The 19,996-nt window shown below is 41.5% G+C and overlaps 1 protein-coding gene across 2 annotated transcripts in view; it reads left to right on the top strand.

The window, feature by feature from the left end:
- Positions 1–19,996, top strand: part of MTSS1 (MTSS I-BAR domain containing 1) — a 126,683-nt gene that overhangs the window by 18,315 nt on the left and 88,372 nt on the right. For both annotated transcript variants that reach the window (XM_082499511.1, XM_082499512.1), the window contains exon 3: positions 1,768–1,841. In XM_082499511.1, coding sequence (XP_082355637.1) covers positions 1,768–1,841 — 74 coding nt within the window. The remainder of the gene's footprint in view (positions 1–1,767; positions 1,842–19,996) is intronic.

Raw genomic sequence — 19,996 nt, 5'->3', positions numbered from 1 at the left:
TATTTCCCAGTCCTGTGGTGTTGCGTTCAATCAATGTAGTGCTTTTCTAGCTACAGGAACGTGCAAGCAGGCAGCTTGAAAGCCTGTGTTCGAGGATTTGCTGTCCATTTCTAGCAAATGTGAGCTATTTGCCTCTGGCTCATTTCTGTGTGCTCTGATAAAGGAGAGCAGATGTCATCTGAGCTAGAGCCAGGTCTTCCTGGCTCTTGTTACTGGAGAAATGGAACTTTGTTATTAGCAATATAATTAATAATTAACAACATGGTACACGAATAACAGCATGACCCACAAGTTTGGAAGATGAAGAACACAAACACTGTTAAGGAAAATCCCAGAAAAGGAAAAGGTTATCTAGTTCCAGGGCTGCATATTGCTAGCTAGTTGTCAGGGTTGGTTTTTTTTTTTTTTTTTCTCTCCCTTTAATCTCCTGGGCATGTGGAGAGTCCTTATGCATTTGGTTGGTCCTCTCAAGCCTGTTGGTTTGGGTTTTTTTTTTGCATTCAAATCTTTTGTGCTGTCAGTAGGCTATTTATTATGCTGCCAGTTATGTCCCCGGTATCTTGAGCATATTTGGAGTGAGACTTGCATAAAATCTGACCTAATTAAGTAGTCCTCTGCTCTTTCTGGCCGAGGATCAGCTTTCCTGCAGGTCTCCTGGGTTTTTGGAGGGTAGCAAGGAGTGCTTGAAACAAAGTGAAGTTGATGGTCTTCCTTCAGGATTTTGCTCGGAGAGGCTGACTGTTAGAGTCAGGAGGGGAAATCAGAGTTATTGGTAGAACAGTTATGCAGAAACAGAATCACGAGGTAACTGTGAAGAGGGCACGATTGCGCTTTACCTGTAGAGCCCTGGCCTACTTTTGCTTAAATTGAGTCAACCAGCCTATAAACCCATCAGAAATCTGGTACTAACCTGAGGTGTTTAGGGCTCTAGAGCCGCCTTATGTAGAACAAACGTGTTCAGAAAACTAACTCACGTTTGCTGTCCACTTGAAGAGATGTGTGGTCTGCATGTTCTTTACAAACCTGGAGGGAGATGGGGCTAGTGGGGTTGATGCTTTGGATTGTGGGGTCTCGGAGATGGCTGGTGTACCGCTTGGGAAGGGACCTTCTTGGAGAAGCATTGGATCAGAAAGGTTTTTGTTTGATTGATTATTTTGGGGGTTGGGGTGGGGTTCTTTGGGAGATGTTTTTTTTCTTCTTTTCTCTCTTTCCCATTTGCCCAAGAACTCCAGACCAGACTGATTTCCAAGAAGTTGCTATTTTCTATTTCAAGAGATGCTCGTACTTCTCAGATGAGAAATTCAGGAAAGTGTTTGGCCAGGATCCTAGATAAAAGGAAGGTCCTGCATGCTTATTCTTAAAATGTACATGTTCCCTGAAAATAGCAGTGTCTGTAATTTGTTCACTAATGGGTGCAGAATAATGTATGTTAGATTTGTTTTTCATGTTTGACTGCTTAATATTAGTTCATCAGAGGAAATCAGCTAGAAGGGGGATGGCTGTGCTCTTTTGAAATAGCACCTGTCCTGTGCAATTCACGGCATAGAATTAGTGTGGCTGCCTCCAAGTCCATAGTGCTAACACAAAGCAAGGAAGGGATTAAGAAATGAAGGAGGGAAAAGGCTAAGTTCACATATAAAAGAGGATATTTTTTGTGGCCTCTGCAAGTTCACAGTGGTATTCTTTATAAGCCTGAATGTTTTTGGCAATAATTAAATAGGCAGCAATGAGACACTGCTAATGTTTTGTTATCTGTATGCATTTCAGGACTACAGTAGTAGCAGCTGCTGCCTTTTTGGATGCCTTTCAGAAAGTGGCTGACATGGCTACTAATACACGTGGTAAGCAGATGTGTCAATATTGAGTTTAACAGAATGCTGTGTGGTTTATACCATTTGTCGTAATAAAAAAAAAAAATCTAACTTGTTACATTGACAAGCAGATCTGTGAGACATCTGTTAAATGGACTTGCACTTTGAAAAAGCGACACGTGAAAAAGGAAGTAATCTTTTCTTTCCTGAAAAAATGCTGGAAACCTGTAATTTAAATGCGTCATCAATCACTTCGTAATTACCATTTGAATTATATGTTGATGAATAATATTTTAGAAAGCAAGATTTACTGAAATCTGTATTCACTGATGCTTCTGTACCTTAAGTAAATGTAAAAGGCTTGATATTCAGCTGGTATAAATAAGCGTAGGGTTGCTGAAGATAGAGCTGATACCAGCTGATGCTGTGGCCTTTGGGGTCTGTATGTAATGACGGTAGTAGCCTGTACTTGTAACCTTGAGGAATGTCTTTGCTTGTCCTTCCTCTTCTTTAAGTCTGACATTACTGGTCAAAATTAATTTTCCTGGGCTTTGGGCTTCTCTGGGTAACAGTCTAAGCTTGTTGGGTGAGTATGGATGCCAAAATAGTGCAGCTGGCAATCTTTCCAGGCTACTGAGTTGGAAGGAAACAAAAGGTTGCTTGCTGCTTCTCTGTTGTTGGATGCCCAGTGACCGAGGCATTGCCTGCAGATGTCCCTGCAGCGGTAGGGCATTCCCCATGGTCACTGTGTCCCTGGGCTCCGTTGCTGAAGAGCAAATCCAAAGTGTGTATATCGCTACTGATTGAGTAGCTTTTGGACACCTCTAACCTTAGAGGTTTTGTAACATATTTTTTTTAAGTCCTAATATGTCCTTGGCATTTTACTCAGAGACTAAGAAAGTCATATTGCTAACATGAAGAGTGTGCGTCTCCATTAGCAGCGTGCAAGCTCAGCCAGACTTCCGTTTCCTTCCATTTCTGGCTAACAGGAGTAGTAGCAGCTGCTGGAGTAAGTATCAAACCATAGAATGACAAGAGGGAACAATATACTTTTTTTCTTTTTTAAACCTAATATTTACATTCTGATAAGAAGTTCCTCATTATATGCATACCTTCTGTAAATTATGGGTAATCTACTCATGTAAAATAATAAACACTCCAGAAAGTGGAATAAACTAAGGATGAGACCCAAGGCAGAACTTAACTTGGATTTCTAACATGTCTTTCCTTTGAGCATGCTCTCTTCTATTTCTTCTTCCTCCCCAAAAGGGAAAACAAAGTAAACTCTACCAAAATCCTGGAGACTTTTGTCTTCTGGCTGTGCTGGCAGGCTTATAGAACTTGTATTCAGATACTAGAATGACTGAAACTCTCCTACTCTCTGACAAAAATGGCTGTGTGGGTTTTTGAAGGGTGTTTTGCACTTTCTGCTGTGTTATTTGGATCATGTCCAGCAAGTGTTGTGTCTTGTCTCTTATCTCTTCGAACACATCCTTTACAAAAGGGGCTGTGTAAATCCAGGCCTGCCAAATTTATATAGCTCCTCTGTTCTGTCTTTCTTCCTTCCCTGACTGAAAGGATAGAAGGGAATTTTGTTTTTATTTTTAGAAAGTGATGTTCTGGGCAATGAATCAAAATTCCAAGTTAGTTGGTGATTCTGATCTGCCTCCCAACCCAACCTCCACTCATACCCATTCCAGTATTTACATACAAGTAGTCTATTGCCTTGAAGCATCTCTGAGGTTGCACGTTGGTCCTTGAACAAACGCAAACCCTTCTAGCTTGCTGTGGACAGGGATAAAAGCCTGGCCCCATTGAAGACGATGGCAGAATTCCCTGTGACTTACTAGGACACAGTTTCATAAAAATGTATTCTGCCGTTAGGATAAACAACTATGTTCAGAAAACAAATCCAAGCAAACTTAGTGTTTTTCTTCTCTGTTGTGGGGATTTTAATGGGCCCCCAGTTTTCCCTTTGAGGAGCTATCTAACTTGGAAAAATTCTTTGTTGAATTTTGCCTGTTACTTACCCAGTTTATAAAATCATGTATTTGATTGTCTAATCAAATGCCTGGCTATGCTTCACACTGTTTAGAGGGTTCTCAGTTAACACATTAATCAAAGTTCAACTTCTGGGTCTATATAAGACTTGTGTAGCTCTTTCCATGACAAAGGCAGGGAGGGTTGGTGTATTTTAAATCATAAGGGTGGTTTATCATTGCATGAGCCAAACGCTGCTTCTGGGAACTGTGTATGAAAATATTAAAGCAAATGCTTGTTTCGGAGGGGCAGTGTTAGTGCCTTGTGGGATGACTGAAGTATTGTGAAGCTGGGTGCTGCGTTTTATTTATAATTGCTTATAGTTTTACAGAAGGTGGCCTGTTATTTTTAAGACCTGCTGATCTAGATGATGAAAGCGTTTTATCAGTCAGCAGTAGCACTCTCTGGCTGCTCTTTAATCTGTTTGCATCAGCATTTGCTTTGAAAGAAGAAAAAGTGTTTACATGGATGTACATGTCCATACACATGCAAGAGGAGATGACTACCTTTGCAGACACCGAGTGTTTAAGTACGAGAGCCCATTTTCATCACCTCCAGTCCTTGTTCCAGCTGATATCTTTCTCTACCTCGTGTGCCATTACTGCTGTTCCCAAAAATCATTTTTTTTTCTCCTCTTGTTGCATCTTTCCATGTCATTTACTTCCTTCTAATTCTGCAACGGTAACGATGTTTATCTTCACATTCCCATTTGGAGCTCAAATAGAGGGCATAATTGGAGCACTACCTATGGCAAAACCTATGGCTGGATGAGTCAGATAACCTGTACTTTGCTGTTTTTCTCACATCGTAGCTTTTGAGGTAGGAAAAGCCCTGAATGTGAAGTACCCGGTGTTCTGTGGTGACTCAATACACAAATGAATTTCCCGACCAACTCATTTCAGCTTTTTCTTCCTTCTTTGCTTTCTCTCTGTTTAGATGCGTATCAACTCAAAGTTTAATCTCGTTTTTCTCCTGAGTTCAGTTCAGTTCCCTCAGTTCAATGATTTTTGATTTCAGCCTGACAAGCAAAAACACGAGGAAAGTAGTTCTGATGCATCTATCGCCAAAAGGTTTTATTTCTGTGGGTCTGACCATATCAAAAACATGATTTGGATGGGGGACTCTGTCAAGTTACATTGCTAATTCTCTAATAATGCTGGGTATATAGCAGTGTGTGCTGGTTTTTGCTGGTACTAGAGATTTTTTTAAAAACAAAATTCCTTCAAATGTTTGGCTCTTGAGCTCTGACAAGATATATGCATCCATCTAGCAGTTTGTATTATTCAGGCTACATCTGTTTGGCATACAGCCTGGCAGAACTTGTTAGTCTGCAGTGGAATCTGGTATTATTTCTCACTATGATTGTTAAAGAGAATACTCACAAAATATTAAATTAGATAGATACTTCGGGATACTTTTAAACCTCAGTGACGTTTCCTTTTGGGGAGGTGTATGTTTCTGAGTTTTAGGTTTTTCTCATATTGCTTGTCTTTCAATATCTGAAATTTTGAATGTGTTTTTCCGCATCGGTTCTAACTGAAGCATGAAAGAGACTTAAGTCTGATTTACTTTAATAGCTGTTTACTTGGTATTTTGTGCATTAAAATTTTATTCTCTTATAAAAGCAAGAACTGTGCATCCCAAATATAAACATGTCACACATAAACATATTGTAAGTTGGGTTTGAACAGTATGTAAAAGCATGTGTGTAAACTGCTTTGATTTTTGATGCTAGTATTCTTCTGCCTCTGCTGCATTTGAATGTCCTTTGTAGATAAGTGCTAGAATTCAGGAACTTGAAAAAGTAGGTGAGAAGAGTAACTATCCTCCTTGTGTTATGAGGGAGTTTATTGTGAAGACATGCATTCTAGATCTACTTAATACACCGTCAGCGACTTCCGTGGAAAAAAATGCTGCCCCAGTCTTGCTTACCTGCGTCCTCACAGGTGTAAATTAAAATTTATGGAAAGATGATCTAAAAGCTTTGATTTACCCTGAAGCTTAAAATCGATCTTCAAAGTGAAATTGTTAATGAGGCAGCTGATACCCAGTCTTGTGGGTTTTTTGTTTTTCTTTCATATTGAAGGGTTTTACATATACATAGGTGTGTGTTGATATTAGCATATTAGTTAAATCACTTCAAGATATGTTTCAGTGTATCGCACAGCTTTTTCTGGCCAGTTGGATTCCACGGATTGTAATGCTGTTTGAAGTTGCCTCGTTTTGACTTGGCAAGTTGCTACTAAAGGTATGTTTTCCCTGCCTTTGGTAATTTTGACATCTGTCATGCTGGTTGGTGCTATTTTTGTTTTCCATCTCTTTCATTTTACAGATGTCTGAGAGGGCTTTAAGGCAATGCAGAGCTACTGACAAGAGTTGCAGGAAATTCCAGTTGAGGGTGCCTGGTGGGCAGAGGGGGTCTGAGGTCAGGAAGGGAAGAGCTGTGGATGGTCAACCAGCTACAAAGGGACACTGAGCAGACCTGGCAGCAAAACGCAGCCTGAGCCTGCATGGCATGTAGCAGTGACAGGGTACCAAAACCAGCATAGCCATTTTAATCTTACCTGTTTGAGGAGGAGCATATATCAGCCTGGAAGAAGTGCCCCATTAAAGCATCTGTACTTTTTTTTAGGTCCCATTAAACTTTGTCCACACGCAGAAATGTAAATGTGGTTTAACACTTTTCCTTACTCACAGATATTAATCAGATTTAATTCTGTATGTGCTTCAGGTAGCTCTTGTACTGCAGTATTCAGTGACTGCATTTCATGTTTAATAAAGCCAATTAAAATAGTACTTTGCTGCAGATCTGTGTTCCGAGGCAGACTCTGCATCTGTGTTGTTCCAGGTATTGTGTGAGTACACCTTCAGGTAGTCCTGACTCTGGGTGTTTTGTTGTTGTCTTAGCCAGGATAGAAGTGGTATGTATTGATGTGGTTTTGCAAGGTCACAAGCCGCACAAAGCGTTGCAGCGCTGGAATTAGCATCTGTTATCTCCCAAGTAAGTGTGCTTGGGCCTTCTGAACCAGTATCTCGCTCACTGCAAATAAGGCACAGTGTGACCCCAGGGATAAATCCTTAGTGCCACAGCAAAATGTTATGGACAGTTCTGAAAGGGGGCTTTTTACATATTTATTTTTTAGGGGGTGGGGAGAAAAAGGACGTCTGGGGGAGGGGAAAGACACCACAATCTATAGCAGTAGACCTACAATCTGTGTAACACTTAGGAAAGAAATTCCTATGTTCCTGCCTGTGGACTGGGGAGCCGTGATGAAGACATGGACCTGTTGGAGCGGGTCCAGAGGAGGGCCACAAAGGTGATCAGAGGGCTGGAGCCCCTCTCCTATGAGGACAGGCTGAGAGAGTTGGGGTTGTCCTACCTGGAGAAGAGAAGGCTCCAGGGAGACATTATTGTGGCCTTTCAATATATAAAAGGGGGCCTACAGGAACGATGGGGACAGACTTTTTAATAGGGCCTGTAGCAATAGGACAAGGGGTAACAGTTTTAAACTAAAAGAGGGTAGATTCAGACTCGATATAAGGAAGACATTTTTTACTACGATTAGGGTGATGAAACACTGGCAACAGGTCACCCAGAGAGGTGGTAGATGGCCCATCCCTGGAACCGTTCAAGGTCAGGTTAGACGGGACTCTGAGCAACCCAATCTAGTTGAAGATATCCCTGCTCGTTGCAGGGGGCTTGGACTAGATGGCTTTTAAAGGTCCCTGTCAACCCAAACTATTGTATGATTCTATGATGATATGTGCATAATTTCAGAGTGAAAACAAATCTGGGCGCAAGAGGAAAGGGGTTCTCATTGTCCCGTGCTTTTGTTTTTCTGGCTCCTCTTTAACTTTAGATGCTCGTACTCAAATAATGAAACCTTTATTTGAGCTTCCTGTCAGTTAAGATAAGACTCTATAATAAGCGCTTTTTCCTCCCATGGAGTCTTTGAAGTAAAATAATACAGTCCAGGGTTCTTCTTTGTGGATTTTCAAATATAAAATAATCAGGAAGAAAATTATTTAAATGAACCATTCAGTCTTCCATTATACTTTCATGAAGATGATGCAAAACACAGGACCAATTCAGAATAGTTGGCACATAATTTTGAAGCTGGATGCATATTGCACATCTGTTGCATTTTGAGAAGGGGGATTTGGAAACGCTGCTTACAAGTGCTAAGACTACAAAACACATATATAACGGGCAGTGCTATGTTATTGTCTGTTTCCATGTTCCTGTCTTTCTCTAGACAACTAGCAAATGTCAGTCCATGTCTTTGAACAAGTGCAGCACTCTGAGAACTCTGCTGCTGATGTGAACCCATTTGGCTGGAACAGTCAAAAAGGGGTTAACATCTTATATGCCAAACACAGGAAAAATGGTTTAGTTTGTTTATTAATGACTAGATTTTACACATAGGGGGTTAAAAGGCCTGCTCTGCGGGTAAAGCATTACCGTTGCCTTTTCTTTGGGTGAGTGCATGCACTGCAGTATAAAGAAATTTTATTTATTTAGGCTTTTTTTTTTTTCCCCCTTGAGGTCAGGATGAAATCTAGCTCAGGGTTGTTGGTAACATTTATGGTGCTTTGATGCTCCTACCTAAGGAGACATTTCCAGGGCAACAGATAAAAAGAATTGCTATAATAGCTTACATAGTCAGTTACCCCTTGGTACGGTGCACAATGTGATGCATAAGTAGAGTTTGTATTTGCCCTACAACCCAGTATTTTTTCAGCTTAAGGTGCTTTGCTAAGAGACTGAAGTATTGTTAGGAAAGGGGTAAAGCTACCAGGTGATTGTATATGCTAACAGAAACAGAAAATTTGAATGCAAGACTAACTTCTGTGAAGGAGAAAAACAAAAAGATGAGGGGGGAAGAAGCAAATAACTGCTTTAATACTTCATCCAAGGAGTGGGCAGGTGTGTCAAGATAGGAGTGGCTGGCCTCTTTTTTTTTCTTCATGACTGAATGTAAATCTAATCACTATCATCTGAATCGGAAATGTTTGGGAGTGGGGGGAAGGGGAACAGCACAGAATTAATTTTTTTATATACTCAATCTTAGTTGCACTTCTTCCTCTCCCCTTCCTTATGCAGCTGTGTTGCTTTTAGTAGGACAGAATGTCAGGTCCTGTGTTTTCTGTAGGCTTGGGATGGATTGATTGCTGTTCCCAATTCCGTGATGGCTTTGTATCTCTGTGGGCATCTTCATGCAGAGCGCCTACACTTCAGTAACTAAATACTGGTTTTGTAGCTCCAAAGAATTTTCTTAGTCTTTGCAATAGAACCAAACTTTTGATGTCGTAAACATCCCGTTTGGGAAATAATGAGGATAAACCATAAATGGCTCTGAGAATTTCATTCAGACAATTTAGTAAGTTAGAAGCAAAGATGCAAAAGCAACCTTTTGATAATGGGATGTGGATTTGAAAATGAAGGCTGAGGTTTTGGCTGGTGGTTGGTTTTCCCAGTGTAGCACATGTTCCTGTGGTGGGAGATCCCATTTTAGGCTAATTCAGTCAGCCTTTTGATGTGATAAATTGCTAGTTGGCACATAGCAACAATTCTGTAGTAACCACAACAAGAGAGTTGTTGCACGTTTGGGGTTGGGTTTTTTTGTTGTTGTTTTAATCTGTCACCAGTAGGATAGCAAAGGTAGCTGAAGACCTGTTTGCGTTGCATTTTATTTTGTATCTTATTTACTTGCCATGAGACAGAGAGTGGTGGTATGGGAGGAGAATTAAAAAATCAGTTCAGACTGAGCTAGGTTTCTGTAAAGTTGAGTGGTGCTTCTTGCCTTGTGGACTTTGCCCATGACGTACTGTGGATGCAGCAGAGCAGTCTCTGTGCTTCTGCTGCCTCATCACTTGTGACTTACAGATGTCTTGAAATGCAGGTTCAGCGGTTGTCCTCTTGTTGGTCATCTCAGAGGCAGCTTCCAAGAAGAGATAATGTGTTGGTGAAGGATGAAGTTGGTGCTGTCAACTGACTTTATGCAAACTTGTGATACTTCTAGGGAGGTGAGCGTGGACTTGACCTCAGCCTCATTACACTCCAGTCCATAGGTCCCTTGAACCACTTGCAGCATTACTTTAGATCAGCAAGGCAGTTTGTGCGAAGGCTGTGGCATAAAAATGTGTGCTTTGACTTGGGATGTCGTCTCCAGCTCCCTAAGTCTATTCCTACCCTGGCTGGACAGAAATTATGTTTGTTTCTAATGACGTAAGAGGTATACAAAAAGTGAAATTACAAGCTCCAGCAGACTAATGTTGAATGGAGTGTCCAGAACAATAGAGCTCTGTCTAATCATTAACAAAAGTCATTAACAGAAGCACCAGTGACATTTGCATTGTCTAACAGTTGGGTTTTTTTTTCTCTCAATAATGCAATCTGCCTCCCAGAAGGATGTTCCTCCCCACGCTCTTGGAGGTGTCAGGACAGGAGACTCTGTATGTTTGCTCTGCGTGTGTCCATGCAAACTAGCGTCCCTACTGCCAGGTGATTTACTCAGTGATACGATTCATCTCATGTTTGCATACCTGCTGCTTCCAGGGAAGCAGTGCATGTTCATAGTAATAATGAGGTCTTGCTTAAAAATAGACCAGCTTCCTTTATTTTCTCGCCCTTCTGTTTGCTTGATGATTTTGTCGGGTGTTGCCAGCACGAATGTTTGTCCCTGTTGCTGTGCAAGCTGTTCACCCCTTCCCTCCTCCCCTACATGATGGTTTTCTTCTGTGAAGCAGTTCCCTGTTCTTTTCTTCCCTGGTTGAGGTAGCAAAACCTTGTACTGTTGAGGCTTACGGCTTCATTTAGAGAGGTGGGGAAGAGTCCCTGCTGGTTCTTGAATTTCACTAGAAAATTAGCCTAGGACAAGAAGTGCATTGTGCTGTGTGTCTTCCTCTTCCACTCCCACTCCTGATGAAGTCCAACCTGTAGAACTACTTCTGAAAAGTTAAAATAATGTAATTACCTCGCTGTTTCACTTCAGGGCTCAGCACCGTCCTCTTGTCTTTGTGCTTTCTACAGTGGTTTTTCCTACAAATTAATCTGTGACCTGCCCTCCGTATGGGTTGCTTTCTTTGACAGGGTGGGGATGGAAAGGAAGATGAGCTGTTTCCAAAGGAGCTCTGGGTTGTGACCTGACAGTATTTCCTTTCTTTGTGTACTTATATATGCGTAAATCTTTCTACTGCTTTGCACTTTCTGCTTTTATTGTTGTTTTCACCTGGGTGGCTTGCATGTAAAAATGAGTATGTTTTCTAATCTAATGAAGCCACTGAAAAATACTGCAACCTTTGCAGCAGCCATCCCAACATGGGCTTTGTGGAAACCACTTCAAGACTAATAGCAGTGGCAATTGTGTGGGTGGGAGGGGAGGAGAGCACGTTCATCTGCAGCACTGTGGTGTCACGGGGTAGAAGAGGTCTGGGTTTGTACAATCAACCCCTGCAATCGTTGTGAAATTCTCCTCTCCTGCAGCATTTATTACTATGTAAAATTGAAATCTGCATGATTTCCTGCTGTGAGCGCCTGTGCCGGGGGACTGGTTTCTATAGTAACTAATATCAAGGAGCTGGCTGGGACTTCGCTTCGGAGCTGTATTTGAGCGTATTTCGCAGTTCGATGCAATCCTCTACGAGTATTTGATTGATGACAAACAAGAAGTCGGGGGTTGTGGCTGCCATTGCTACGGTAGTAGTAGCGCGTGCACCTCAGCACGCATGTTGAGGTCTAAAAATAAGCATTTTGCAAAATGTGGGAGTTGGAGGTGAGGTGTGGGGGGGGTGTCTCTCACTCCCCCCCCCCCCCCCCCCCCCTCGCCCTGGCCCTGAGGGAGAGCTGCTGAATGGAAACACTGAAGAATACACCAATGAGTGTTTCTTCTGGAGTCACTTCAGCCCACCCCAGAGTGAAACATAAGCCTAGGAACTGGGTCCATTCTCTCATAAGAGTAACGGCCATTGCTGTTGCCACTATTCCGTTTTGAAGCAGAGCTGGTGTTCGTTCTGCTGGGCATGAGAAATAGCGCTGTTAATGCGGTTTCATCTGCAGGACCAGCTTCTGCCCAGGCATACCTACTAAATGTTTTTGTTTTGCAGGGTTAAGCTGGGAAGGGGATGGAGAGGGTTGAAGCTTGGCTTGTAGATTGTAGGCTTTTGGGGTGCCAGGCAATATGGAAAGCCTGGTTTGCACAGTTTGCAGGTAGTCCAGAAAGGCATAGTGAGGTCAAGTCCGTTATAATGAAACTTAATCTTCCATTTAGGGTCACTTTCAAAGTAAAACTTGTATCATGTGATGGAGGTGGGGAAGGAATGCAGAACAGCGGTCTTTGTCCAGAGAAGTCCTCTAACTACAGAAATTGAACCTAGGCAGGCAGCAATAGTTTTGGTCTCTTTCCCCCCGTCCCCTTCCCCAGTAGTTCCTCAGAACTGTGTTGAGGCCAAGCTTGAACTGTAAAGTAAGCTTATGGCATTGATGAAATAGTCTGAAGTGTGAAGATGTCTTTGGGTGTGACTGAAGGTCATTTTTCATGGCTGTGCTAGAAAAGGTGGTGTGTATGAGCATGTGGTCCCCCCACTTCTTTCCCAAGCCCTCTCACCCCAAAAGCCAAGCATCTTCAAGGAGAAGGTGAAGTTGTGTGTTTGATGCCCGTGTGTGTGTGCACATGCCTGGTTAAGTGAGGACTGCCATTTGCTTAGCCAGCTCAAGGGGAGCCTTGACTTGGCCGCCCCAAGAGCATCCCCTTATTTGTTTGGTATTTGGGGATGCTGGGGGGAGCTGAGGAAGGAGGGTGTAGGGAGACAGAAACGGAAGGGAGGACAAAGAGGAGATGCATGTATTCTGCTGGGAATATTTAGGGGAGATAGGTATATATTCATGAAGAAATGAGGCTTTTTATATGAAAAAAAAAAAGTCTGTTCAGAGAGGTTGTCTTTTATCTTCCCTGTTTACATATGCAAGTCCACAGTAAAAAGTATTACAGTGATTTATTTTTTTTTAAATATTGTTACTGGATTACGCCGGTTGCGTCAAGAGAGTAGAGTAATGACATGTTTGAATAATCTGAGATAATTTGACACTGAGATATGATCAGATTAACAGTTTGAGAAGCAGTATTGGAAACTATCATTCGAGAATATAATGACAGATGTTGCTGAGAAATTATCTTAATCTGCATATTTGTGCAGAAGTAAAAAGTCTCCCTTTCTTGCAAGCAGGTATGAAGCAGAGTGCTACAATGAAGTCTTAGAATAAGAATTTGTTATATTTACACAATACAGCGATGCAGGTCTGGCACATTGAGTTGGTATAAATAAATTAAACCCAAAGTACATTTACTAAATACTTGAAGTGCATATGTGATGGATTATCCCTGTTTTTAATGCTTGTTCATTTTCTGCTAGTCTGCAAAATCACTGGAGTCCAATAGAGCACATTTCCTTTTGATGCTGTTGTGAATGTGTATTCATTTTAAATCTAGGTTATCTTGCATGGAGAATAGCGGCTCAGTGTGAGTGTTAGTTGCTTTGGTTCAAAGGTAAAGAGTTCACATGTAGCTCTTCTGTAGCTACTGCGCAGGCAGGAGCTTTGGTTATGAATATAGTCAAGGGAATGTTTGAGCTGTTAAGCTGAAATTTAGCTCGCTGCTGGGGAAATGAGTGCTGTCACTGAGGGTGTACCGTGATGCAAAGCCCTCTCCAGACTGTGTGGTTCAAATGCACCATGCGCATTCAGGATGGGTAACTGATTTAGACTAACAGATTTTAATCTTTCATTGTAAGCTTGAGGCTGGCCTTAGTAGGAGCTACAGACTCCATGGTTTTCAAGCTGTATTTTAGTAAGGGTTTTACCTATTTTTTCTGAAGTGTCTGCTTGTTTTGAGAGACTCTTTGTTCTTCACAATATATTTTCTGTGTTGGCAACCTTACTAATTTAACATGGCTTCCAAAATTAGGAGTGGGAGAAAAACCTCGGTGTATGTTCTCAACTGGGGTGGAAGTGCTGGACTTCTGGTGTGCGTCTTTAAGAGATAGTGGGGAAGGTGGTTGAGATGTTACTGTAGGGTGACTTTATGCACAGTGTAATTGAGCTTAAGGCTCAGATGTGAGTATTTTAAGCCAAATGTACTTGTCAGAATAAAGCTTTCTTGTTAAGGCTTTGTATTAGGGGTCATGGGTTCTCTCACAGGAAGAAAGCTAATGCCTTCAAAAGCACATACAACCACCCATCTGCCCATTGTGAATATTGCCAAGGGATTTTTGGACCAGAGCGGCAAGATGTCAGTCCTTTGCTCTGTGAAGAGGTTGGTTAATGAAGGCTAAAGCACTGTCAGGTTAAAAAGTACAACTATTCAGTATCCTTTCCAAAGCGCCTTGTCTCTAATGTACTATTTTGACTGTTGCCTAATCTGTTGAAAAAGGTCAGAATTTTGATCTCTCTAGATCTTAGGTTTTGAGGTCATGATCGTCATGGATAAAGTGACCTATGTTTTTGCGTTAATGCTTAACTTCTGTTTACTTCAAGTTAGTCCCAGTTTGGTTCTGAGTTATTTTCAGGAGTGATTTCTGTCACAAAAAAAAAAAAAAAAAAGAAAAGAGAAAAAAAAAGGAAGCTGGACTCAAAATTTGTGCCCTCTAGGTCTACACAGAATCTGAAGGATGTACGAATAGCTTTCTTCTCTCTCTTTAAGAGAAAAGGTCTCTTAGATGAAATGCGTTCAGCATGTAAAAAGCCTCTCATGACCAATGGGAGTAAACATTAAACATTAATGATGCACTTTAAGTTGCATGGAAACAAACTGGGGCAAGTCAGTTCATTTTACCTTTGATTCACTGCTTCCAACAGTTACAAAGAGAAAAGGTTGAAGAGACACAAGGCAAATAAGAGTCTCTTCCTTTACCTCTTTCTTGGAATGACACACTTTGCCCCTAACAATAGTTTTAGTATGTAGATGCACAGAATTTATAATTTCCAAGTATAACGTGGAGTTTTAGTTTTTTTTTAAAGCAAGCAATGTAATAACAGCAATTTATATAATTGCAATGATTTCTAGTTAAAGGGAGATTTAGTTCTAGTTAAAGGGAGAATAAAATAAAGACTTCTAAGAATAGTCCTGTATAGTAGAGGTTTGAACATCCCCTGAGATGGAGGTGTGAAGTGGTAGTTTGACCACAAGACTTGGATGTCAAGCATTGCCAGGCACATCTGTTTTGTATGACCTATTTATAGCAACGAGAATTTCTTCTGGTCTTAGTATCTACAAAGTTTGTGCAAGTTACTTAATTATGTGTTGTTTTGGAGATCCAGCATGAGATGCCATGTAACTCCTGCAGAGTGATTGCATTAAAAACGTAGGGTCTGGAATTCCTGCCACCTAATTTCTTCAATAATGTTATTTAGGATGCTAGAAAAGCTAACTGCATGCCCAGAACTACCCCAAAACGTTAGTAGGCCTGAAAAGGTGGTTGGATACCCATTCACAGGATCTTGGAGGTAACGATTTTTACCTTCCCCCTCCTCTTTTTTTCTTTTTTTTTTTTTTTAAAAACAAACCAACAAACAAACCAAACCAAAACCAAAACCTTGCAGTAACTGTTGTTTTCCAGTGTTTCGTGACTCTGTCTAAATTTCCCTGTCTGGTTCAGTTAGTTCTGCTTTGCAGAGGGCAGTGCTTGTTTTTATTGGAAAGAGGCTTACCTGTGGTTTTTTGTTTTCAACTTCTGTGGGTTTCCGTGCTTTTTCCTTTCTTTCTGTGGCACTACAAGTTTCCTGCAGCATTTTCAGCATATTTGCATTACATTGGATGATTGAGAAACATGTAACTTGAAGAATAGCTTGGTGTTGCAAGAGGACTGGTAATAAGAGGTGAACAAGATGCAGTATTCTTGATTGTTTGAACAGTGTTAGGGTGAGCTACTGTTTTGTTACTCTTTCTTGATCCCTGAAAAAAACTCAGGTGCTCTTCTTGTAACACATACAGACCTTACTCAGTGGTTGTATAGGAAGGATTAAGGCAGACAAACTCGTTTCTGCTATATAAAGAAGATGCCAAACTAGACAATCCTGAAAGCCTTGTTTTTAAAGCGCCACTTCCCTGGCCATATTAGTTCAGGTTTTAATTACATGATATTAAGATTTCTTAAATGCAGTATATTTGGACAAAGACCTTTCCATGCAGCAGTGAACGCTTCGCTTGTAATAATTTGCCTCCTCTTTTGTTTTCTGTTAACTTGTTTTAGATTGCAATTCTGTAGGTAGAGCTGCAACTCTTTTTAGGATATTTAAAAGAGGTCTACAGGGAGTCTGCTTTGTGGGAAGAGTTGTCAAAGCCATCTCACTAGTTTAAGCTATGATGAAAACCATTTTAATATTTTTATAAGGCTATTTTTAGACTCAGTTATGCTGGAGGAAGAGTGGGAGTAGAGTTGCTTTGGCAGGAACGTGAGGAACAGCATCTGTAGGTTGGAGGGATATGTTCTCAATATAACTTAGTTAAATCTGTTTGGGAAGGTTTCTGTGGGAGGGCTAAACAGCGATGGCCTCGTATAATTTAAATATTGGTGAGTCACCTTAGTATGGACAACTGGACAGGTAGATCTTGGAGAAAAAGTAGTTTCTAAGCTTAAAAAAGAATCCTCGGGTTATCCTTAGCCATCTAGTGAATAATTCAGAGTTGTATTTTGTTTTTTAGAGTAGTAGGGTGAAACATGATTAGAGGATACATTTTTCGCTCCAGTTACCTGTCCAAGAGGCAAAGATGGCAAGTTCTGTCCAGTTGATGAGGGCACTGTGCTTTGATAAGTAGGGTCGAGTGAATGAATGGTGGCAGACAGGTGACTACCATTTTAGGTTTTACATATGGAAAGCATGAAGCCCCTCAGGCTCCGTGTCTCCCTCCCTCTTTGTTAGCCAGCTGAATGCCTCTGTGTCCTACAGACAGACAGCAGCCTGTCTGGCTTCATCCCTCTTCCCTGGTCATCTGCTTCACCTTGGTTTTGAAATATGTATGGCTGCAGCCATGTGCTGCTGACCACAGAAGTAAAACTTGGCTTTGATTTGAGTTTCGTCTTGCAGCGGCTGGTCTCAGTCTGCGGGAAAAACTGTACCAGGGTTTCAAAGCATTGAAGTGATTCACAGCTAGTTTTCTTTTTGAGGACCAGGAGGACCATTAGATCATCTAACCTGATTATCTCTGGAGGACTGGTCAGGGCTTAGTCTACTGCAAGCCTCATGCTGGACGCGGCCCATGGCTGCAGCCCTCCAGCAGAGAGGCATGGGAATGAGCAGTGTCTGTGGAGTCGCAGATGCGCTGGAAAATGCTCCAGCTGCATCTTCTTTGTGTAAAAAATATATGTAAAAAAATCTTGTGGGTACTAGTTTGGTTAAAGAAGTCTTGCTCGGATTGCCTTCCTTGACTTGAGTCCTGAAGGAAATGCAGACACTGGGTTTGGTGGTGTCTACCATCTGTGGATTTTGCATAAAACTTACAGGCAGGGGAAGGATCGTCTTGCCACATCTCAGAGCGGGCAGGAATACGTACCACCTTCTGTAATATGCGAGTCTCCTGGTGCTCATGGAAACAGCCGTGCCAAGCCATGGCCTGGAATGAAATGCCATGGCCAGGAATAAGCAACGTGTTGTGGAGAGAGCTGGTAACTCCCATTGCGCTGTGGTTAGCGCGTATAAAAAAAGCTGCAGATCCGATTTTGTTCTTGCAGGGCTCTCGACTCCCTGTATAGCACAGAGCTCCTTGGTTCATGCCGGTATTGGTAACCATCAGGTTCTCTTCAGAATTTCTCAATTTTGTATGCTTTCTTTTTTTCCTCCCTCTGTTGTTGGATTGAGATTTAAAAATAACCCACCCGTTCCCACCCCACAGCAAAGGTTCTTGACCAAACTGCCTGAAGGCTCCCTACTCCTATGGTGCAAGCAGTTGCGTTGGTGGGAGCGAAGCCAGAAGTGGAGGCTTCCATCTTGATTTCCTGCAGACTTAGTTCATTAATGGCATAGACGGTGGTAGTGGGTCGCTTAACACTTGTGTGTTTTGCAGCTTTTATCTGTGCTGGGAGGAGAGGAGACAAAAAACACAGCTGCAGCAGGGGTCGTGGAAGTTGCAGGTGTGAGGTTGGCTGGAGGATGCCAAACTGCCATCTGTGAGGATGCTTTGTAATTTTTTTTTTTCCACAGTCCACTTGCCTAGAAATGAGAAGAAGAACATAAAATAACAGTGAATAACTTAAGATAGCTTTCCTCCAGCTTCTGCTGCCTCGCTGTTCAGCCAGAAGTCTGTGAAAGTGTAAGAGTTGAGATTGCATCAGGCTTAAGGAATGAACAGAGGTGGTGCCCAGTCAGTGTGTTCAATCTTTCAGGTGCTTTTTCCTGTGTTGCTTTAAGCATGTTTGTCCGCTGCTGTCTAGAAGATGTGGAGAAACAGAAAAAAGAAGTTGCAGGTGTTATTTGCGTAAGATTGTACAAAGAGAAGAGATGCAGAAACATACTGCTTTGCTTATTTGTGGTTAGTACCCATTTTTGTGCCTGTCTTCTGACATTTTAAAGCTAAATAAGTAGGGTAAGTAACGTTAGGCATTTAAAAAATAAAAAAAAAGAGTGTGATGGTTGCCATAATTAAATCAGTGATGTCCTGTATGCATTTTAAATTCCTAGTTCTCCTATGCTGGTGAATTTTTTCTGTCTGGTATGCAGCATGTCTGCTTGTTTACAAAATGCCTTGGAGCTGCATGGATTCTCTCGTACTGTGTGCAGAGTGGTTTATAACGCTGTTAGGCATGTGTTGTTCTGGCTAGAGAGATGTACTTGGAGCCCTGCTTTGGATTGCACAAATAATAGTTTCCAGGAATGGTCATGAGGATCAGCAGAAGGAGCTTTGAAGAGTGCGTGGATGCAGCATGATCTTTGGCTGAAGAGAAGCCCTTTGCTTGTGGCCGGGGTAATTCAGGCTGCTCCGAAATGCAGAGCCTGAGTAGCTATTTTCTCAAACAGCTTCCTGAAATAACAGAGAGGGGGACTCTGAGCATTCCATCTTTCCTCTCTTTTCCTCCTTATTTGCACTACAAGAAGGAGCTAGGGAACTAGTTTTCTTTTAAAGTTGGAGATATTTGCATAGAGCAAGGTACGTTCACTGCTGTCTACTTTTGAGACACTTCCTTTTGGAAGTAGAGGCTTTAAGCAGCTGTAAGACCAGAAATACAGCACAATGCATTACCGACTGTATTTGTCACTCTCATCTAGAGAGAAAATGTGCTGATTATAGTCAGCATTTATTTTTTTTTTAATTGGAGAGAAATGCTGGTCTCTATTCATCTTTCAAAAAAAGGAAAATACTACTTTGTATGTGCAAATTGAAATTTCAACTTGTCTGGACAAAAGTGATGGGCACTTAATATAAACAAGTTAATATCAGTATCTGTTCATGGAGTTGATTGACTAGTCTCTTCATAATGGTGAAATTTACATATTTATGGGGTAGTCAGGGCAGTTTTTTATTGGATTAAATTTAATTAGATCAACTACTGCTAGATGGTTTTTCTTTTTATAGAGGGTGAGAGATTTTCCGTTTAAGAAGACTCAGAAGAATTAACAGATGATTTGGCAACAGATGTCCAGCAGCTTGTAACATAAAATTTTTCTTTGCACTTTGGACCACTTCAACTGGATGTGTCCACTATATCTGCAGAAAACAGCTTTAGACCTTGTAGATTTGCTAGAGCTTCTGTGCAACTGCCAGACTGGCAGGGAATATTTTTATTATATGACATTTGAAATAGTATCTTAAGGCTACTTTCTTGTGCCGCACATTTAGTAGTCTCAGATAGTTATTCACTTTAGAGCGTTGTCTTTCAGTGGTAAGCACAGTTATTTTTGGTGTTAAAGCAGTGACAACTTCAACTGCTAGATCTCTGGTTTCTACCCAGTTCTTGTGACCTGTACAGTTAGTCCGAACAACAGGCTGTGACCTTCATGTGTCTTATATTGTACACTCACAATGGGTTGTAAAACCACAGGTGGTATGACCTGTCATCACCTGCTGTAAAGGGGCTGGAAATGAGCTATTCTAAGGCTTCGTTGAAAGGATGTATAGCTCCTGCAAGTTAGCTGGTGGAAATGACTGGTATGGTGC

This window comes from Vanellus vanellus, assembly GCF_965231255.1.
Source record: "Vanellus vanellus genome assembly, chromosome: 2".
Classification (NCBI taxonomy): Eukaryota; Metazoa; Chordata; class Aves; order Charadriiformes; family Charadriidae; genus Vanellus; species Vanellus vanellus.
Note: the sequence above shows the minus strand (reverse complement) of the source record. Positions and strands in the feature narration are given on the sequence as shown.